The 19,150-nt window shown below is 31.1% G+C and overlaps 1 protein-coding gene across 14 annotated transcripts in view; it reads left to right on the forward strand.

The window, feature by feature from the left end:
- camk2g1 (calcium/calmodulin-dependent protein kinase (CaM kinase) II gamma 1) overlaps nt 1–19,150 on the forward strand; it is a 96,542-nt gene that overhangs the window by 39,561 nt on the left and 37,831 nt on the right. For all 14 annotated transcript variants that reach the window (XM_051124176.1, XM_051124161.1, XM_051124168.1 and 11 more), the window contains exons 3-5: nt 6,302–6,361; nt 13,753–13,807; nt 17,356–17,421. In XM_051124176.1, the coding sequence (XP_050980133.1) occupies nt 6,302–6,361; nt 13,753–13,807; nt 17,356–17,421 (181 nt within the window). The remainder of the gene's footprint in view (nt 1–6,301; nt 6,362–13,752; nt 13,808–17,355; nt 17,422–19,150) is intronic.

The following is a 19,150-nucleotide window of genomic DNA, read 5'->3' on the forward strand; positions in this document are numbered from 1 at the left end:
ATGGAATATTTGGATTTGTGCCGAATGAGATGGGTAGGATACAAGCCTTTAAAGTAAGGTTAGGGGCCGTTCCCATGTCGCACCTAAAAACGTGTGGAAAACGCTAGGCGCGCTACTTTCTCCTTTCCAAAGCGCTCCCGTGGTGTCTGCTGTTGCTAAGCAACCATGAACTGCACTCTCAATGAAGACGCAGAAGTTTCAGGAAATGGATTTCCAGCACTAAAAATCGCTTGCTGTAGCTCTGCTACTAAATTTATTTAAAAATTGCTATCCCTGTATAGCTATGATCAGCTGTTTCTCCATCTTGGCTGAGCTTTCAATGTTGTTACGGGAAAGGATGAAGCTAATTGGTTGAATCATGTCACATGACCCGTGGTTTGTTTGCGGCATTCTGAAAAGTTGAGATTTTTATTTCGATGCGGCGTGGACATGCCTGGTAAAACTGAGCACGTCACGACTGCGTCGCTTCCATTATGAGTCTACATTTGAAATAACGAACTTGAGCACGCAAAAGACGCGATACGTTCCTTATACTCCTTTGTCAGTGAGAGACGCGTTCAGAATCAGCACATGATCACTGTCTAGTGGGCTTTTTCAAATGCGCAACTCACGGCATTCGCTGTTCCTCTGCTGGCGGTTATCAAACAGCGTTGCATTACTGCGGGCGCCCCCTTCTGGATTGAGGGTGAATTGCCTGTGTTCGTTGCCTCATGCACCGAACCGGTTCGGTACGAATACGTGTATCGTTACCAGTGTTGGGCACGTACCTTTAAAAAAGTAATTAGTTATAGTTACTAGTTACTTCTCACAAATAGTAACTGAGTTAGTAACTGAGTTACATCATTATAAAAGTAAATAATTACCAGGCAAAGTAACTATTACGTTACTTAAAAAAAAAAATCTAATTTAATATAACTATAAAATAAATATAAAACATTGTACACTAATCTACACTATTTTAATGTTGTTGTGGGCAGTGTTGGGAATGTTACTTTGAAAAGTAATTAGTTATAGTTACTAGTTACTTCTCACAAATAGTAACTGAGTTAGTAACAGAGTAACATCATTATGAAAGTAACTAATTACCAGGGAAAGTAACTATTGTGTTGCTTTAAAAAAAAAAAAAAAAAAATTTAAACACATTAAATAACTTGGATGACCCCAATATTAAATATGTTAAATGAATGAAATTTTAATGAAATTAATTACATTTTTAGTTTACTCACCAGACTAAATATCTGATATAATATTATAATTATAATTAGCATTCAACTTTAGCCATTAGAATTTTAGTAATTAGAATAACCATGTATGAATGCATGTTTGTCATGTTGACTGAACTTAGGACTGGTGGTGATATTGTTTGTAATTTAGTGTTTCTATGAACGTCTTGTTACTACCACGAATTCTACTATTAATATATTAAACGCACTAAGCTTTAATGAGCTGCTGGGTTCATGAATATTAATCACGTTGTCTGCGTTCGCTCGAACTGATTTGCTGTAATCAAAACAGGGACGATAATAGGTGAGCGCCAGCCAATGAGATTGCTGTTTGCACATTAGTTCCGCCTACTACCGGAGAAACCAGCAGTTCTTAAAAGCTGAAGTATTCCAAAGGAGCTCCGTTGTTTTGAGAGGAAAATACAACAAAGAATATAGTTTACACGTAGCGGGTCAATTCTGCATGGTATAAGACTCTGTCGCTCTGTATCTTTCTTTGGGTGTGTGAGACAGTGACGGCTAGTCGTGTGCCTTCACACTAGAGTTTACAGCTCGTCAAATACAGGTACGCTGCGCATCCATTCAGATGAACTGAAAAATAAAATTCTAATAATATTATAATAAATGATAGTAACGCCGTATTTTATTGGCAGTAATGGTAACGGCGTTGTAACGTGGAAACAGTAATTTGTTTGATTACGTTACTGAAAAAAAACAGTAATTTATTTTGATTATTCCCATCACTGATTGTTACAAGTTCATACATATATATTATATAACGCCGTATATATTTATAATGTGTATGTTATTCCCATCACTGATTGTTACACCCCTAGTTATATATATATATATATATGTGTATATGTATGTATGTATGTATGTATGTGTATATATATATATATATATATATACATACATATAGCTATATTGTCCTGCCATATACATCTTTGTTTTCCTAATTTTCTCTTTGCTGAAGCTGCTAATTCATAGGATGACACAGGTTCATTGTGTCTCTGTGCTGATCCAGTAACAGGGATTTGGTGACATCTTGGCACTCTTCTGTTTCTGCGGTTGGAGTGTGTGTGGTCAGTGTTGGCCAGCAGTGAAAGGGCTGGGAAGGGAAACAGTATTTGTGCCAGCAGCATGCTAAGGGTTAATCTTCCACTGGGTCACAGGGCAAGATGGGAGAGGATGTAATCCTGTTAGCTTGGAGCATGTCTGCTGTGTGTGTGTGTGTGTATGTGTGTACTTGTTTTTGCTACATTGTGGGGACCAAATGTCCCCACAAGGATAGTAAAACCTGAAATTTTTGACATTGTGGGGACCGGCTTGTGGTCCCCATGGGTACAAAAGCTTATAAATCATACAGAATGAGATTTTTTGAGAAAGTAAAAATGCAGAAAGTTTTCTGTAAGGGTTAGGTTTAAGGGTAGGGTTAGGGTAAGGGGATAGAAAATACAGTGTGGACAGTATACAAACCATTGCGCCTATGGAGAGTCCCCACAAAGATAATAAACCAGACGTGTGTGTGTGTGTGTGTGTGTGTGTGTGTGTGTCTTTACAAAAGCACAACATTTACATAAAAAACCTTTCTATACTTCTGTTCCCATAACTTTACCTAGTGCCTACCTAGACAGCCTTCTTGACTGAATCTTGTCTGAAATGGAACCTGTGTGTCTGTGTTTGTGTGTGTGGTTGCATGTGTGAAAGGCTAACACCTAATCTAGATCAGAGAGAAAGAAAGTCAAGAAGACAGAACGGGGTAGTGATAAAAATAAAAAAAAGCGGAACTTCTGGACCACAGACAGCACAATATGTGGAAAATTATAATGGATGCATGCGTGCACAATCAAATAACACATTCAATCAAACCGACGACCGAATCAAAAAGGGCATTTAGTTTCCAGTTGATGTGCTTGTTAAGTTGATTAGATTGGGTGTTTCGTATTACATGTCCTTTCAAAAGTGCCATTTTATAAAATACAATAATTGGACAGAATCATGGTTTCATTGTGTTTTTACGAAAGCACAACATTTACATAAAAAAACCTTTCTATACTTCTGTTCCCATAACTTTACCTAGTGCCTACCTAGACAGCCTTCTTGACTGAATCTTGTCTGAAATGGAACCTCATAAGTGAAATGTATTATTATTAACTGAGCTTTTTGTTTTTAACTAAGCACTGTGTGCTGGTATTGACCTTTTGTGTGAATGATACATGCGACGCACCCTTTGAGAGTTTAACAGAAAGAAGGCGTCTTTTATGCTGCCTACATTTTGGAACGGTCTTCATGTCAAGAGCACACCTTAAAATGCTGCCTACGTAGGCAACCCACTAGGTTTTGGCCCAGAGCCAGTTAGGAGGTCAGCTAGACTCCATCTCCCAAACTCCCATCTTGCTTAAGCATGTCGGATTAGGCAGCATTAATATTTGCAGACTGACTCAAGCTGATGTGTTCATTGCGGAGGACGGATGAGCACTAACACTATTTTGACGCTCCACTGACACTCCATGCCGTTGCACAACATACATGTTGTGATGTTGCAATGTTCGTCTTACTCTTCACTTTATATTGGCTGTGTACATAGTACAGTTGTCACTCCACTTTTGATCACTTAATCGCTACATTCTAGGGACAAAGTTCAGAATTTGGATGCAATGATGTTTCATGTGTATAATTTCTGCAAAGCAGGATGACACAGTCGTTTCAGCTGATGCAAGGTAACTTAAGGACATGACTTGTTTGAGACCTTTGAGATGGCCTTGATATTTACTTGATATTTAACCGATTACGTTTGCCAACTTAGCAAAGGTGTTTTTTTTTATCTTGTTGGTAAGATCAGTTTAAAGCAGATTAGTGTACACTTATAGATAATTCACATTTTTTACAATGCATAGTTTCAAAGCAGCTTTACTGGATGCATGTTTCTACATTACAAGTGTTAAATTAACTGTATTTTTTAACGTTATTTATTAAAAGTGTTACATTTATCACAAAGCTGTTTGCCAATGGGGAAATTTTTAATTTTAAAAGAATTAAATTTTAAGGATGTTTTAGCACTGGAAACCCAGATAAGATTACAGATTAGAAATAAGTATTATTTCAAGCAGTTAATTTTAAAGCAGGTGTACTATTTGATCAGCAAGATCTTGTAAGCCTTGCATAGCCTGTCTGAATATAATCTATCAAAACATTGTTCATTTGACATTAAAGCCTATTATTTTCTTCTAAAATATGAATCACAGCCAGTTTCACTGGCCTGCAGCAGTGCATGGTGGGTTATTTTTACATTGAGAAGATGAATAAACCCCAGTCAAGACATTGAGCTGCTATTTAGACTCTTGTGTGTGTGTTGCAAGTGTGAGGAAATGAGCCCTTGGGCTTGTTTGTTTAATTTTACACAACATTCATCCTTCGAGCTCACGCAACCGTATTACATGTTTCAGTAATAAGCCCTAGATTAGCTTGAACCTCACCCCCACTCTTACAAACATGCGCACACATACACACACACACACACAGTTTACAGTATCTTATCATAACAGGACCAAAGTCACATACCTTAGTTAGCTTGGGATATATTTCTGCAGTATTTTTAGGCCTTTGCCAATATGAGCATATGTGACCCTGGACCACAAAACCAGTCTTAAAGGAGAAGTCCACTTCCAGAACAACAATTTAGAAATAGTTTACTCACCCCCTTGTCATCCAAGATGTTCATGTCTTTCTATCCATATTTTTCCATATGATGGACTTCAGTGGTGCCCCGATTTTGAACTTGCAAAATGCAAATCCCATCCGGGTCTTATCTAGCAAATGATCCGTCATTTTTGTCTAAAAATAAAAATTTGTATACTTTTTAAGCACAAAAGCTTGTGTAGCACTACCTCTGGGTTGCGCGTCCATGACACTACAAAGCAAATGTGCAAAGACAAAGTAAGTGGAAGTAAAAAGTCAAACGCTGTTTACAAACAAAAAAGTACAACGTCAGATGATTCTGAAGTTGTAGGAGAAAATGAGATGGAGTTTTTTGCCATATCGTACCTTTTTGAGCCAGAGTACACAGACGATGAACTTAGACGTGATTCCACAGTACGTAACGTTAGCGTCGTGGACGCGCATCCCAGAGCTAGTGCTACACAAGCTTTTGTGCTTAATGTATACCCATTTTTATTTTTCGAAAAAAAGGACGGATTGTTTCGCTAGATAAGACCCTTCTTCTGCGGATGGGATCATTTAGAGCCCTTTGAAGTTGCATTTAAACTGCATTTTGCAAGTTCAAAATCAGGGCACCATTGAAGTCCATTATATGGAAAAAGAAATCCTGAAATGCTTACCTCAAAAACCATAATTTCTTTATGACTGAAGACAGAAAGACATGGACATCTTGGATGACAAGGGGTGAGTAAATTATTTGTAAATTGTTGTTCTGGAAGTGGACTTCTCCTTTAAGTAGCACAAGTATATTTTTAGCAATAGCCAAAAATACATTGTATGGGTCAAAATTATCAATGTTTCTTTTATGCCAAAATAATGTTCCATGAAGATATTTTGTAAATTTCCTAAAGTAAAAAAAAATAATTTTTGATTAGTAATATGCATTGCTAAGAAGTTCATTTGAACAACTTTAAAGGTGATTTTCTCAGTATTTTAATTTTTTTTAAATTTTTTTTGCATCCTCAGATTTCAGATTTTCAAATAGTTGTATCTCGGTCAAATATTGTCCTATGCTAACAATGAAAGTCAATGAAAGCCTATTTATTCAGCCTTCAGATGATGTATAAATCTTAGGATTATTTTTTTCTGTATGTAGATTTATATTTTACTGCATTTATATTTTATTGTTAATTCATATTATGTTACTCGCTCTCTGAATTGTTTATTCCCACGTACCTCTCCAGCACTGTAGTTCACATGTATGACACCTGTGGAAAAATGTTCTCTCTTCTCGGAGGAGAGGACAGAGCTGCTCGCACCTCAACTGAGGTGTCCTTTTTATTTTATAGCTGTGAGAACAAGCCATCAGCCACCTCAAATATCTAACCTGCTTTTCTCCCTCTCTCTCTCCTCTGCAGATCATCAGAAACTGGAACGTGAGGCCCGAATCTGTCGTCTACTCAAACACCCCAATATTGGTGAGTTTAATCTTCATTATGTTCTCTTTTTTTATTTTAGAGTAACAGTAAAGCAGTCAAAACTATTAAACGAGAATATTTGAAGTATGGGATTTATGAGTTCTAAAAATATTTAACAATTTCATCTTAAAGCTTCAAGATCATGACTGTTTGTCTAGATTGTAGCTCTGCTTATTCTAGGGCTGGACGATTAATCGAAAAGTAATCGAAACCGAAATTCAGAAGCTCTAACCAACATAATTTTAGTTTTTTAAATCTTGTTAATACTTTCTGACTAAAAACATGCTACCACATGTGTAGTCTGTGCTATATGGACGTGTATGACTGTTGCGCTTGCATCTTTAGCAAAAAAAAACATTCCTGTGTGCTGCGTCTTAGATGCAAAAACTTGTTCTGAGTGAATGACCAGTAAGAACCTAGAGTAAATACTTGCGCATATAGAGTGAAAGGACAAGATTGCTGGAAGGATGATCACATGCAACAGCGAACTTGATTCAATTAATCGATTTTAGGTCATATCATCAGTCCCTAGCTGGTAATTCTTTCATTAACTTAACAATTTCATCAACAAACTAACAAATGAGGTGCTTTAATAGATGTTTTTCTAGTCCATCTCGGCCATTAAAAAATTGAATTTTTTTAAAGATAAATTTATACACAATGTATGTACAGTTGAAATCAAAAGTTTACATACATCTTGCAGAATCTGCAGAATGTTATTTTACCAAAATAAGAGAGATCATACAAAATGCATGTTTTTTTTTTTTTTTATCTAGTACTGACCTGAATAAGATATTTAACATAAAAGATGTTTACATATAGTCCAAAAATAACAGCTGAATAGTTAACTCATATGCAACAATTACAGAAGGTTCAAGTGCTCACTGATGCTTCAGAAGGAAAAACGATGAATTAAGAGTCAGGGGGTGAACAACAACAAAGGGACTCATGAACAACTATCACTAAACAAAAAAAACAGCTGTGGATCATTCAGGTAACAACACAGTATTAAAAATCAAGTGTATGGAAACTTTTGAACGGGATCATTTTTATAAATTCAACTATTATTTATTCTTGTGGACTATATGTAAACAGCTTTTATGTGAAATATCTTATTCAGGTCAGTACTAAATAAAAAATAACCTAACATTCATTTTGTAAGATCCCTCTTATTTTAGTAAATTGACATTTTGCAGATTCTGCAAGGTGTTTGTAAACTTTTGACTTCAACTGTATATCTACAAACTTAATTTGAAATCTATTCATAAGTTACAAAATGTACAGTATCATTCAAAAGTTTGATGTCAGTAAGTTTTTGAAAGAAATTAAATCTTTTATTTGGCAAGGATGCAATAAATTAATCAAAAGTGACAGTAAACACTCTTGCAACTTATGTTGTTACAAAAAAACTCTATCTAAAACTCTAAAAAGGTATCATGGCTTCAACAAAAATATTAAGCAGCATAACTGTTTTCAACATTAATAATACAAAATGTTGATTTCTGAAGGATCATGTGACACTGAAGACTGGAGTAATTCAGTTTTGCATCACAGGATCAAATTACATTTTGAAATGTATTAAAATATAAAATAGCTATTTTAAATTGTAATCATATTTCACAATATTACTGTTTTTTACTGCATTTTTGATTAAATTAATGCAGCCTTGGAGTTCATAAGACACAATTAAAATACATAAAAAAAATCTTACTGAACCTAAACTTTTAAATGAGATTTTAAAGTGAGTCCAAACTTTCAGATGGTGGTGTACATGTGAGTTTGTCGCAGCGAGCATCTGCAGCTTTGTGAGTGTTTATAAATGTGTGTGTGTGTGTGTGTGTGTGAGCTGGTGCCAGTGATGACTAGGACTGAATTAGGTTGAAGTATTTTTGCAGCAAAACATACCGTGTCCTGCGGAACAGCCTCTCCCAAAAGCCATTGTCTCAAAGAACGTATGAACAATAGAACAAAATAAGGATTATGAGGGGGAAAAAGAGCTAATAAAGAGCAGAATTTAGTAGGGAGCAGTAGGAGAATGAATAAGAAAGCAAAGAGGGAATTAGAAGGAGGAGTGGAGACAGAAAGTGGGAGAGACTGATCGATAGAATGAGGAGAAGACCTGAGAGGGCGAAACAGCTGAAAAAAACCGAGCAGAGCCATCGAGATGGGGGCGATGGCGACAAAGAAAGAGGTGAAGGTAGAGGGATGGAGAGAGCGGCAGAGAGGGATAGAAGAGGAGTGGAGCTCTATAAATAACTGTGCTGAGGTGGGAGATGCTGGTGGGCAGCAGTTCAGCCCAAATACCGTCATTATCACCAATGAGCTCAGGAGCACGGCAATAGAAGAGGCGAGAGAGAGAAAGAAAACCACGAAGATGAAGAAAGACATAACTGCTTGAGAATAGGGTGTATTAGGTGTTTGTTAATAATAAAGTAATCTTATCCCTTTGTGTTCATCAAGTATCAAATAATAAGAGGGAATAATTTAATGGAAGGATCTCAGTGGAATATTTACTTATTAAAATACAAGGCATTTTTCTTTATTACATTTTTAATGAAAATAACTATATTGTGATGTATTCTGTTTTGTTACAGTGATAAATACTCATGCCGTCTTATACGTTTACACCCCTGAGGCCGTATTAAAGAAACATCCAACGCTAGAATCCTGTCTTATCTGTTTGGTAACCATGGTGATTTCAGTGAGGATCTCATTTAGGACAGAAGACTTGAGACCGGAAGTTTCTGTAACACAATCCCTGATATATATTTTGAGATTATTGCTTATGTTCACCAAGGCTGCATTTATTTGATTAGAAATACAGTAATATTGTTAGAAATTAGATCATTTTTGTTGTTATTATTATTATTATTATTATTATAATTATTATACAAATTAAAAAATGATATAAAACTACAGGTGTAATGTGTAATTTCTTCACATACAAAATTGCAAAAATAATGACTGGTTAATATAATAGTAATAATAATAATAATAATAATAATAATGGTTAATAAATAATAACACTTTTCCTGTCTTCCATTGGTTGGAAAAATAATTTATTATTATTATTATTATTATTATTATTATTATTATTATTAAATAGTAATATGTTTTTCTTTTGATTAAAAAAAAAAAAATAGACCTCAAATAATAATAATACTAGTAATAATAATAATACTAATTATTATTATTATTATTATTATTATTGCTGTTGTTGTTGTATTAATTATAGCTTATGTTCACCAAGGCTGTATTTATTTGGTCAGAAATACAGTAAAACAGCAATATTCTGAGAAGTTATATTGTAAAATAACAATAATAATAATAATAATAATAATAATAATAATAATAATAATAATGTTTTGTATTTTAATATATGAAAAAACGTTACTCCAGTTTCTTTTTCTTAATATTATAATTGTTTATTATTATTATAATTTTTATTATTATTAATATGATGATTATTATACAAATAAAAAAATAAAATAAAACTACAGATGAAATGTGAAATTTCTTGACAAACAAAATTGCAAAAATAACTATTCTCTAACAGGTTTCCTAAATACTTTTCCTGTCTTCCACAGATTGAAAAAAAATCATATATTATTATTATTATTATTATTATTAGTAGTAGTAGTAGTAGTAGTAGTATAGTAGTAGTATTTGAAAGCTGTAATTTTATTTATAAGTCTGTAATTTTATATTAAATATTGCTTATGTTCACCAAGGTTGTATTCATTTGATCAGAAATAAAGTAAAAACAGTAATATTGTGTGAAGTTATATTGTAAAATAACTGTTTTGTATTTTAATATATGAGAAGCAGTTACTCCAGTTTCTTCATGTTACTAGTGTTGAAAATAGTTTTCCACAGTTGGGAAACTTTAGGGTCTTTATGAAATTTCTGCAACATATTTTGATTAAAATATCTCAAAATAATTTATTATTATTTTTATTATTATTATTATTAATTGTAATATTATGTTATTAATATAAATTGTATTTTTCTTTTGATTAAAAAATACAGACTTCAGATAATAATAACAATAATAGTAATAGCAACAAAATAATAATTATTATTATTGTTGTTGTGTAAAAATGGACTTTGTACCTTGTTAAAAATAGCTCTGTTCACAGCGAGCCGCTTCGGTGCATGACTCTTTAAATGCTAATGAGCTGCTGCTCGCCCTGCCCCTTCTCTTCTGTTTTTTTGTGTATTCGGTGGCGCGTTACCTTCAAAAACAAAACTAATCCACTGCGTCCTCATTGGCGCTGATGTCGGGAGAAAATAAAGACTCTTATTTTCACTTTTACATCCAAATAGAAAACACCTGCATTGCTTACGAGATCGCGGAGAAAATGGCGGACAGCATACAACTGGCTAAGGGTGGAAATATGCTAATACGGGACAGTCTGTATGGGGTCGTGGGCGGGGCCTGGGCAGTATGACCTCATACTGCTCAGAAAATCAAAACGGTTTGATAATTGAGACTGTTTAGGATTTTTGGGGATTTCAGTTTTCTTTGATGAATAGAAAATTCAAAAGAATAGTTTTTTAATTTGAATCATTCATTTATGGTTATATAACTCAACTAAGTTACATCCGCTGTTGTTTACTTCTATGTAGTTCTATTGTAATATCCCACACTGATCTTACTTTCACACTCTATCCAGTGTCTTTCTCCTCAATTCTCTGTCTCACTCCTTCCTCTTTTTTTTCCCGGCTATCGCACTGTCCGCACATCCGACGTGTTTTCTTATTCTCATCTCTGTTCCCCCTCAGGCAATGCCGTCCCCTTTCTCCTGCTCCATCACCTGTATCGGTCTCTCTCTCCTTCACTTTCCCTTCTGTCGTCTCTCCTCAAGTGGACAGCTTGTCATGTTTTCTGCTTGGCCTGCACATAAGTGCTGAACAATAGAGCCAATGAAGGAAGAGGGATGGAGAGAGAGAGACAGTCTGAAAGGTTAAAGAGGAGAGAGGAGAGAGTGCTTGTTGCTACTGGCGCAGTTGGCACACACTAATGTGTATCTCCCTTTCACTCGAGTCAGTTTTTTTTTTAAGTTTGTAGAATGTTCTCTCTCAGCAAGACAACACAGTAATAATAATATAAATAATAATAATGATGATAATAATAATAATAATAATAATTTGTATTAGCATTTATTTAGTTTTTATTATAATGATTATATCATCATTAGTGCAGTTTTAAGTGCAAAAATGAAACACTTTAAATAATAGTAATTATTATTATTATTATTATTATTATTATTATTATTAAATTCAAAATATATAAAGAAGGTGACATGTTTAATGATGATGCTGATCATTATAATAATAACAATTATTAATAATATTATTATAGATATTTGAAAAAATACAAATAGGGGTGAAATGTCTAAATTATGCCCAAACAAAATTGCAACCATTGGTTGAAAAAAAAAATAAATAAATACATGAAATCATATATTATTATAATATATTAGATTTATTATAATTAGTTTTTTTTTTCATTTGATGCAAAAAAAAAAAAAATCTCACTTAAAATAATAATAATAATAATTAATAATAATAATAATTTGAAATTGGTCTTTTTTTGCTTCAAAAGAAAAAAAATACTATTTATTAATAATAATAATAATAAATTAATTTTTTTCAACCAATGGAAGAAAAAGGGGAAAGTGTTCAAGAAACCTGTTTAATAAGTCATTTTTTTTTTGCAATTAGTTGTTGATGATGATGATGATGATGATGATGATGATAATAATAATAATAATATTATATTATTATAATTAATATATATTATTTATTATTATTATTATTATTATTATTATATTAAATTAGCCATTATTTTTCATTTTTATTATTATTGTTATATTTTCTATATTTTCTAACACTTTTTTTCTGTCCTCCATTGGTTGAAAAACATTCAGTTATTGTTGTTGTTGTTGTTATATTAAATAGTAATATTTTTTTTCTTTTGAAGCAAAAAAAACAAAAACAAAACAGTTTCTTCTTGTTCTTTTTCTTCTTGCGTTAGTTATAATAATTATTATTATATCATCATCTTATTAAATTGTCATTATTTTTATTTTCAGTTTTGTAGGTACAGAAATTGAATTTATAATTTATGATTATTATTATTACTACATTCAAAATATATTAAGAAGATGACATTTGTAATGATGATGCTGATGATGATAATAATAATGATAATGATAATGATAATGATGATGATAATAATAATAATAATAATAATAATAATAATAATAATAATAATATTGTTGTTGAGGTGAAATGAGTAATTTCTGCCCAAGCAAAATTGCAAAAATAATGACTACTTTCAAACAGGTTTCCTAAACTCTTCCATTGGTTTAAAAAATAATATATTATTATAATTATCATAATTATTAAATAATATATTTTTTCTTTTGATGCAAAAAAAAAAAACACACTTCAAATAATAATAACAACAATAATAATCGTAGTGTTGTTGTTATTACTATATTATTATGTTATATAAATCACCTTAAAAATAACGTTCACCTTAAATATAGCCAATAGTATTATAGCCAAACCTGATTCTGCGCTCTCAAATCGTAGTGACGTCCAGTCCTGCCATACATTGTTTCTTGCTAAATATTGGTGCAGATGTCAATTTACATTGCGTTTAATCTCTCTCTAAATGTTTAGGAGTTTATTAAACTCGAGCTTCTGTAATTAATGGCGTGATGGCGGCTCGTGTTTGCAGTGCCAGTGTCAACATGCTAGGGCCTTGCTTGTCAAACAATCACTCTGAGGACTATTGACTCACAGCATTACTCTAATAATGTAGAAGTCATTTATCTAATATATGTATTTTCCAGCATCAGATTTGCCTCCGTCCCTTTGTTATTTATCCTCCGTCTTTTTCCCTCCCTCCTCCAACTAGTTGCTATGTTGCTCTTTCTCTCGGCGCTCTCATAAGGCTCCTGCTATTCTGGGCAGTGTTTACTCAACTCTCTCTCCTTATTTCTCTCTCACTCTCTCTTTCTCCATCCAACCCCCAACCCAATACACTCGGTGTGTGTCACTGTCTACGTGACACAGTGCTTGTGTACATAAGTGAGCTTGTCATCCATCCTCTCCCTCTCTCTTCTCGACGAATACTCTTTTTGTTATTTCACTTGGCCTTGTGCTCATTATGGTTATCCTAAGTTGGTAAACGTGCTTCGTAATTGTAAGCGTCACTATAATAGCGTGTAATTGGACGTATGTTGCATGTTCTCATCAGATGTTGTTATGAACGCTGTGTGATGAATGCTCAAGATTGCCCTCTCATTAAGAACAGTTGCTTTTATAATGCATTATATCTTAACGCTGATTCTCCTGTTGTGTCTTTTCAACCCCAGTTCGGCTCCATGACAGTATCCCAGAAGAAGGTTTCCATTACCTGGTCTTTGACCTGTGAGTATGACCGAAACACACACACACACATCTGTGCCGTGTGACTCAGCAATACATGCTGTACTGTAACCTGAAGCGTGATGATAATATAGGTTCTGTTTCAAAACCTAGCGAGTTATCTCACTGCCTACATAGGTAGCTGTCTTCTAAGACAGCATCCTAACTGAAATGAAACCTCACAAGTAAACAATTTGAAACATTCGATATAAGCGGCAACACAACACTATAATGCAAGAGTAAATGTAATTTCAGAAAAAGTGTTGGCTTTAATGTTGATAATTTATGATGTTGTATAAGTAATTATGAAACATAAAAGTAAAAATACTGAAAATAATAAATAACAGCTAATTAATACTATGATAGCACATAAAAATTGTTTTTTATTTTTTTAATTCAGCAAAAAGAAAGCATCTTTTTGCTTTTGGTTTTTGTCAAAAATTACTAAACGTAAATAATATTTAATTAAAGGTATATATATACTAAAAATGATAAATAACAGCTAATTACAATATTAATAAATACTATAATACCACAAATAATATTTTATATATATATATATATATATATATATATATAATTTTTTTTAAATTACTAAATGTAAATATTTAATTAAAGCTCTCTCTCTCTCTCTCTCTCTCTCTCTCTCTCTCTCTCTCTCTCTCTATACACTGAAAATAACAAATGCCAGCTAATTACAATATCAATAAATACTATAATAGCAAATAATATTGTTTTTTTTTTATTATTATAATTTCTTTTTTATTAAGAAAAAAAAGAAAGCATATTGTTTTTTTGGCTTGGAGATTACTAAACCTAAATAATAATTAATTAAAGCTATATATTATATATATATATATATATATATATATATATATATATATATATATATATATATAATATATAATTTTTTTTTATATTTATATATAAATGAAAACAACAGACAAATACAATATTAATAAATGCTATAATAACACAAATAATATTATTTCTTTAATTTATTAAATTTTTTTAATTAAGGAAAGAGAAAGCATCTTTTATTTTCTTGCCTACAGTTTCTAAAATTACTATTCATATATTACTATTCATATATTCATATTACATATATTCATTATATAATATATAATTTGCATTATATATTAATATAATATAAATATATGTATAATATAAATATGTTTTCTATATATATATATATATATATATATATATGTATGTATGTATGAAAATAAAAAATAACAGCCAAGTACAATATTATTAAATGCTACAATTTACAATAAATAATATCATTATTTATTTATTTTTTTTAATTCAGCAAAGCATCTTTTTGTTTTTGGTAATTAAAATAACTTATGGAATATTACAATAAAATTTTAAACTTAAAAATTGTAAAAATATAAATACCGTCTTGGCAAGTAACTGAAATAAGTTCGTTGAAGTACAAAATATAAATAGCATATAAATAATAGCATATAAATAATAGCATATAAACAGCATATAAATAATATTAAAATAACTGTTTAGAACCGCTAGTTTCCATATTTTTGGTGAGTTTGTAACTCTGAGTGGCTATAAGGTGCTTCCCACTTTTTGAATCAGAATGGACAAGTTATCAAACCCAAGACATTTAGTTGTAGTGAATCATGTCAGAAGCCCCATTCCTGCAGGCAGATAAATGCAGCTGAAATATGTACGACAAAAAACGCCTTGTACACACCTTCCCGGGTGTCAGAAATATATCCTTCAATTTGATGGGATCTGCCAGCAGAATTGATGGGTAGACATTTTCGGGTGGCCCTATAAATGCGATTTAGTGCTGTCAAGATTGTTGTTTCTGTGATTGTGTCCTGGTTTTTAGCCAGTCCAGTGCACTTTGATTTTTCCAGGCGTCACTGCGGAACTCAATTTATGTGGAACGAAGGCTGGGTTACTAATGTTCCTGTTGTGTGTCTCGTGCACACCTCAGTGCCAACTGCACTCCACCCTCAAAATATATTGTGCAGTATTACTATGATTTAAAAAAAACATTTTCTATTTTAGTGTATTTGTAATTTATTCCTGTAATGGCAAAGAGTTTTCAGCAGCAATTACTAGAGTCTTCAGGGTCACATGATACTTTTGAAATAATTTTTATATACTTATTTGATGTTTATTACATTTTTATTATTATTATGTTTTAGCAGTTGTGCTGCTGTGTGTGTTTATATGTCTGATATTTTATTTCTTTAATCAAAAAAAATGTGTGTGTGTATGTGTATATATATATATATATATATATATATATATATATATATATATAAGATACATATCAAATTATGAATTTGCATTATACAATTAACTAGTAGAATTGCAGATCAAAATAATTTTATTTCTTTAACATTTTCTTTAATATTTAATTTTTATTTTCTGAAAAAAATTGTAAAACGATATACAATATATATATAAAATTATGAAATTATATAATTATAGAATGCATTTTTTTAAACATTTTTATTAAAAAATATATATATAAAATGATATACAATATATATAAAATTAATTAATAAATTTATAGAATGAAAATTAAATTTCTTGAACATTTTCTTTAATATTTTCTTTTTTATTATAGAATGAAATAATTTATTTCTTTAACATTTTCTTTTAAACAATATATAAAATCATATACAATATATATAAAATTATGAAAAATGAAATTATTTAATTCTATAAATGAAAAATAAAATTATTTCACTGTATAAATAAATGAAATAATTTTCGTTTTCTTTAATATTTAGTTTTTTATTTTATGAAAAAAAATTGTTAAAAAAAGGTATATGGTATATTTAAAATTATGAAAAAATAGAATTATAGAATGAAATCTTTAACATTTTCTTTAATATTTAAAATTTTATATATATATATATATATATATATAATTATACACAATATAGATACAATTATGAAAAATAGAATTATAGAATAAAATCATTTTATTTCTTTTTTATTTTATAAACATTTTTTACATTTTTTTTTTAATTTGTTGTATTGCAATGTAAAAGACTATAACAGTTATATAATGAAAATCAAATTAAAATATTTATTATCATTTTTATGATTAAGTTTGTTGTTCAGTAATTATAATTATTATTACTGTAATTTTTGTTAATTATTATTACCATAATTTTTGTTGTTTTTAGCAATTTGTATTTTTTTTTCCTTACAAGTGCTGTGTTTTAAATAAGCAAAATTTTGGCTAAAATACCACAGGTTACTACAGTCAAACTCTGGTAACTTTGTAAGAGCTGCCACTGTCTTGCCACTTGTATTTTGTGTCAAACGGTGGTTACTGTGGTAAAATTTTAACCGTATCCCTGCATCCGACAATATACCTCTGTACAAAAAAGCATAATCAGCCCATGCATGTTTTACTGCAGCATAACGTACATTTGCACTCATGTTTACATAAATATAAAATGTCGGCTCTGCGTCTTGCTGCTGATCAAATTAGCCCAAAACCCAGCACACTCTCCACTCTCTCATCCCTTGTTTAATTTTTCCCCCCTCTCTTTCCGCAGTGTGACTGGGGGGGAGTTGTTTGAGGACATCGTCGCCAGAGAGTATTACAGTGAAGCTGACGCAAGGTGGGCTCTCCAATTTACTGTTGCTGTGGTTACTGTGCTGCAGCCTGCAGTGAGCAGGTCACACTTACACGCGCGCACACACTTACATCTGATTCAAAAGCACAGAGAGAGGACGATCCTTTGTGCAGAAAAACTGAGAGCCTTTAATGATGGTGGAGTTGCAGAACTGGCAATCAACAGGTGCCACACAAAAACGCATCCATTTGGCCTCTGCTGGCCCCTCCTTTTGAGTGCATCACTTCTGCAGCATTGACAGCACCAGCACTGAACAGGTTTCTAAAAGTGGAAAATCTGGTAACACAGAAATTACACACTTTGAGCATTGTCTTCAGGAACCAGCAGCGAGTGTGTAAGTCTCTAAGGAGCTCTGACTCTTAAGTTAAAGCCCCAGGCATCCAACACAAACACCCTCCAGCAGTTAGCTGTGTTTTAATGCGCTCATACGGGAGTTCATGGTAAATTTGGTTTACAAGAGTTGCGAGATGCCAGTTGAGCGTCTAAGCTTTGATATCACACAGGTAAAGACACGTAAAAAGAGCGTGAGTGGGGAAAAGAGGCGTTTTATGAAGAGATCAGCTGTCTTTATTTGTGTGTGAGAAAGAGAGAGACAGGTCTTTTGTGTCCAGTGGGATTTGTGCTGTCCTGAAAATGGAATGCTGGGCTTAAAATGTGACCAAATTTGGGCAAATAGCTTCTGTGTTCTTTTGTAACATTAATATTTTCAACAATGTTTTTCAGTCTACTTTCTTATCTTATGTACTCTGTTTTCACTCGCTGTTTTCACTTGCCTTCACGCTTGTTTCTTGCTAAGTTAGGACAGTATGTGTATATATTATATTATATTATATTATATTATATTATATTATATTATATTGTAACAAAACAGATAGATAGCTTAGTAATACAATATTTAAATAGCAATTTAAATCTTGTGTATGAGTTAGCAATATATTATACATTATTTTCATAATTCATATATATTATGTTATATATTAAATTACAAATATAATATTATAATAAAATATAATATATGAATTATTATTTTAAAATTGTTATTATAAGATAAACTTGTCTCCAAATTTCTGTAATATAAAAACTGTAATATATAATATAATATAATATAATATAATATAATATAATATAATATAATTTAAATTACTATTTGAAATTATTATTATATTATATTATATTATATTATATTATATTATATTATATTATATTACTAATATAATATAATAAAATATATGTATTTTTTTTTTTTTAATTGTTAATATTGGGTAAAGGGACAAGTTGCTTGTCACTGGAAACTTGTTGCTAAATTAGGACACTGTAATATATAATATAATATAATATGAATGACTTTTAAAATTATATTACATTATATTACTATATTATATTCTATTACATACTACATATATTATTTGATATTATATTATAATAGTAGCAAAACAGATGGATAGCTTAGTCATACAATAATTTAAATAGCAGTTTAAATATACAGTATGAGTCAGCAATTATTATTTTAAAATGTTATATTATGATGTTATATAGTAGCATAACATGGATAGCGTAATACAATAATTTAATTAACACTTTACAATATAATATATACATTATTTTTTTAAATTCATGTATTCTATTTCTCTCTCTCTCTCTATATATATATAATATAATATAATATAATATATGAATTATTATTTTTAAATGTTATTATATGTTATATTATATT

The sequence above is a fragment of the Labeo rohita genome, chromosome 12 (assembly GCF_022985175.1).
Source record: "Labeo rohita strain BAU-BD-2019 chromosome 12, IGBB_LRoh.1.0, whole genome shotgun sequence".
In the NCBI taxonomy this organism is placed as follows: Eukaryota; Metazoa; Chordata; class Actinopteri; order Cypriniformes; family Cyprinidae; genus Labeo; species Labeo rohita.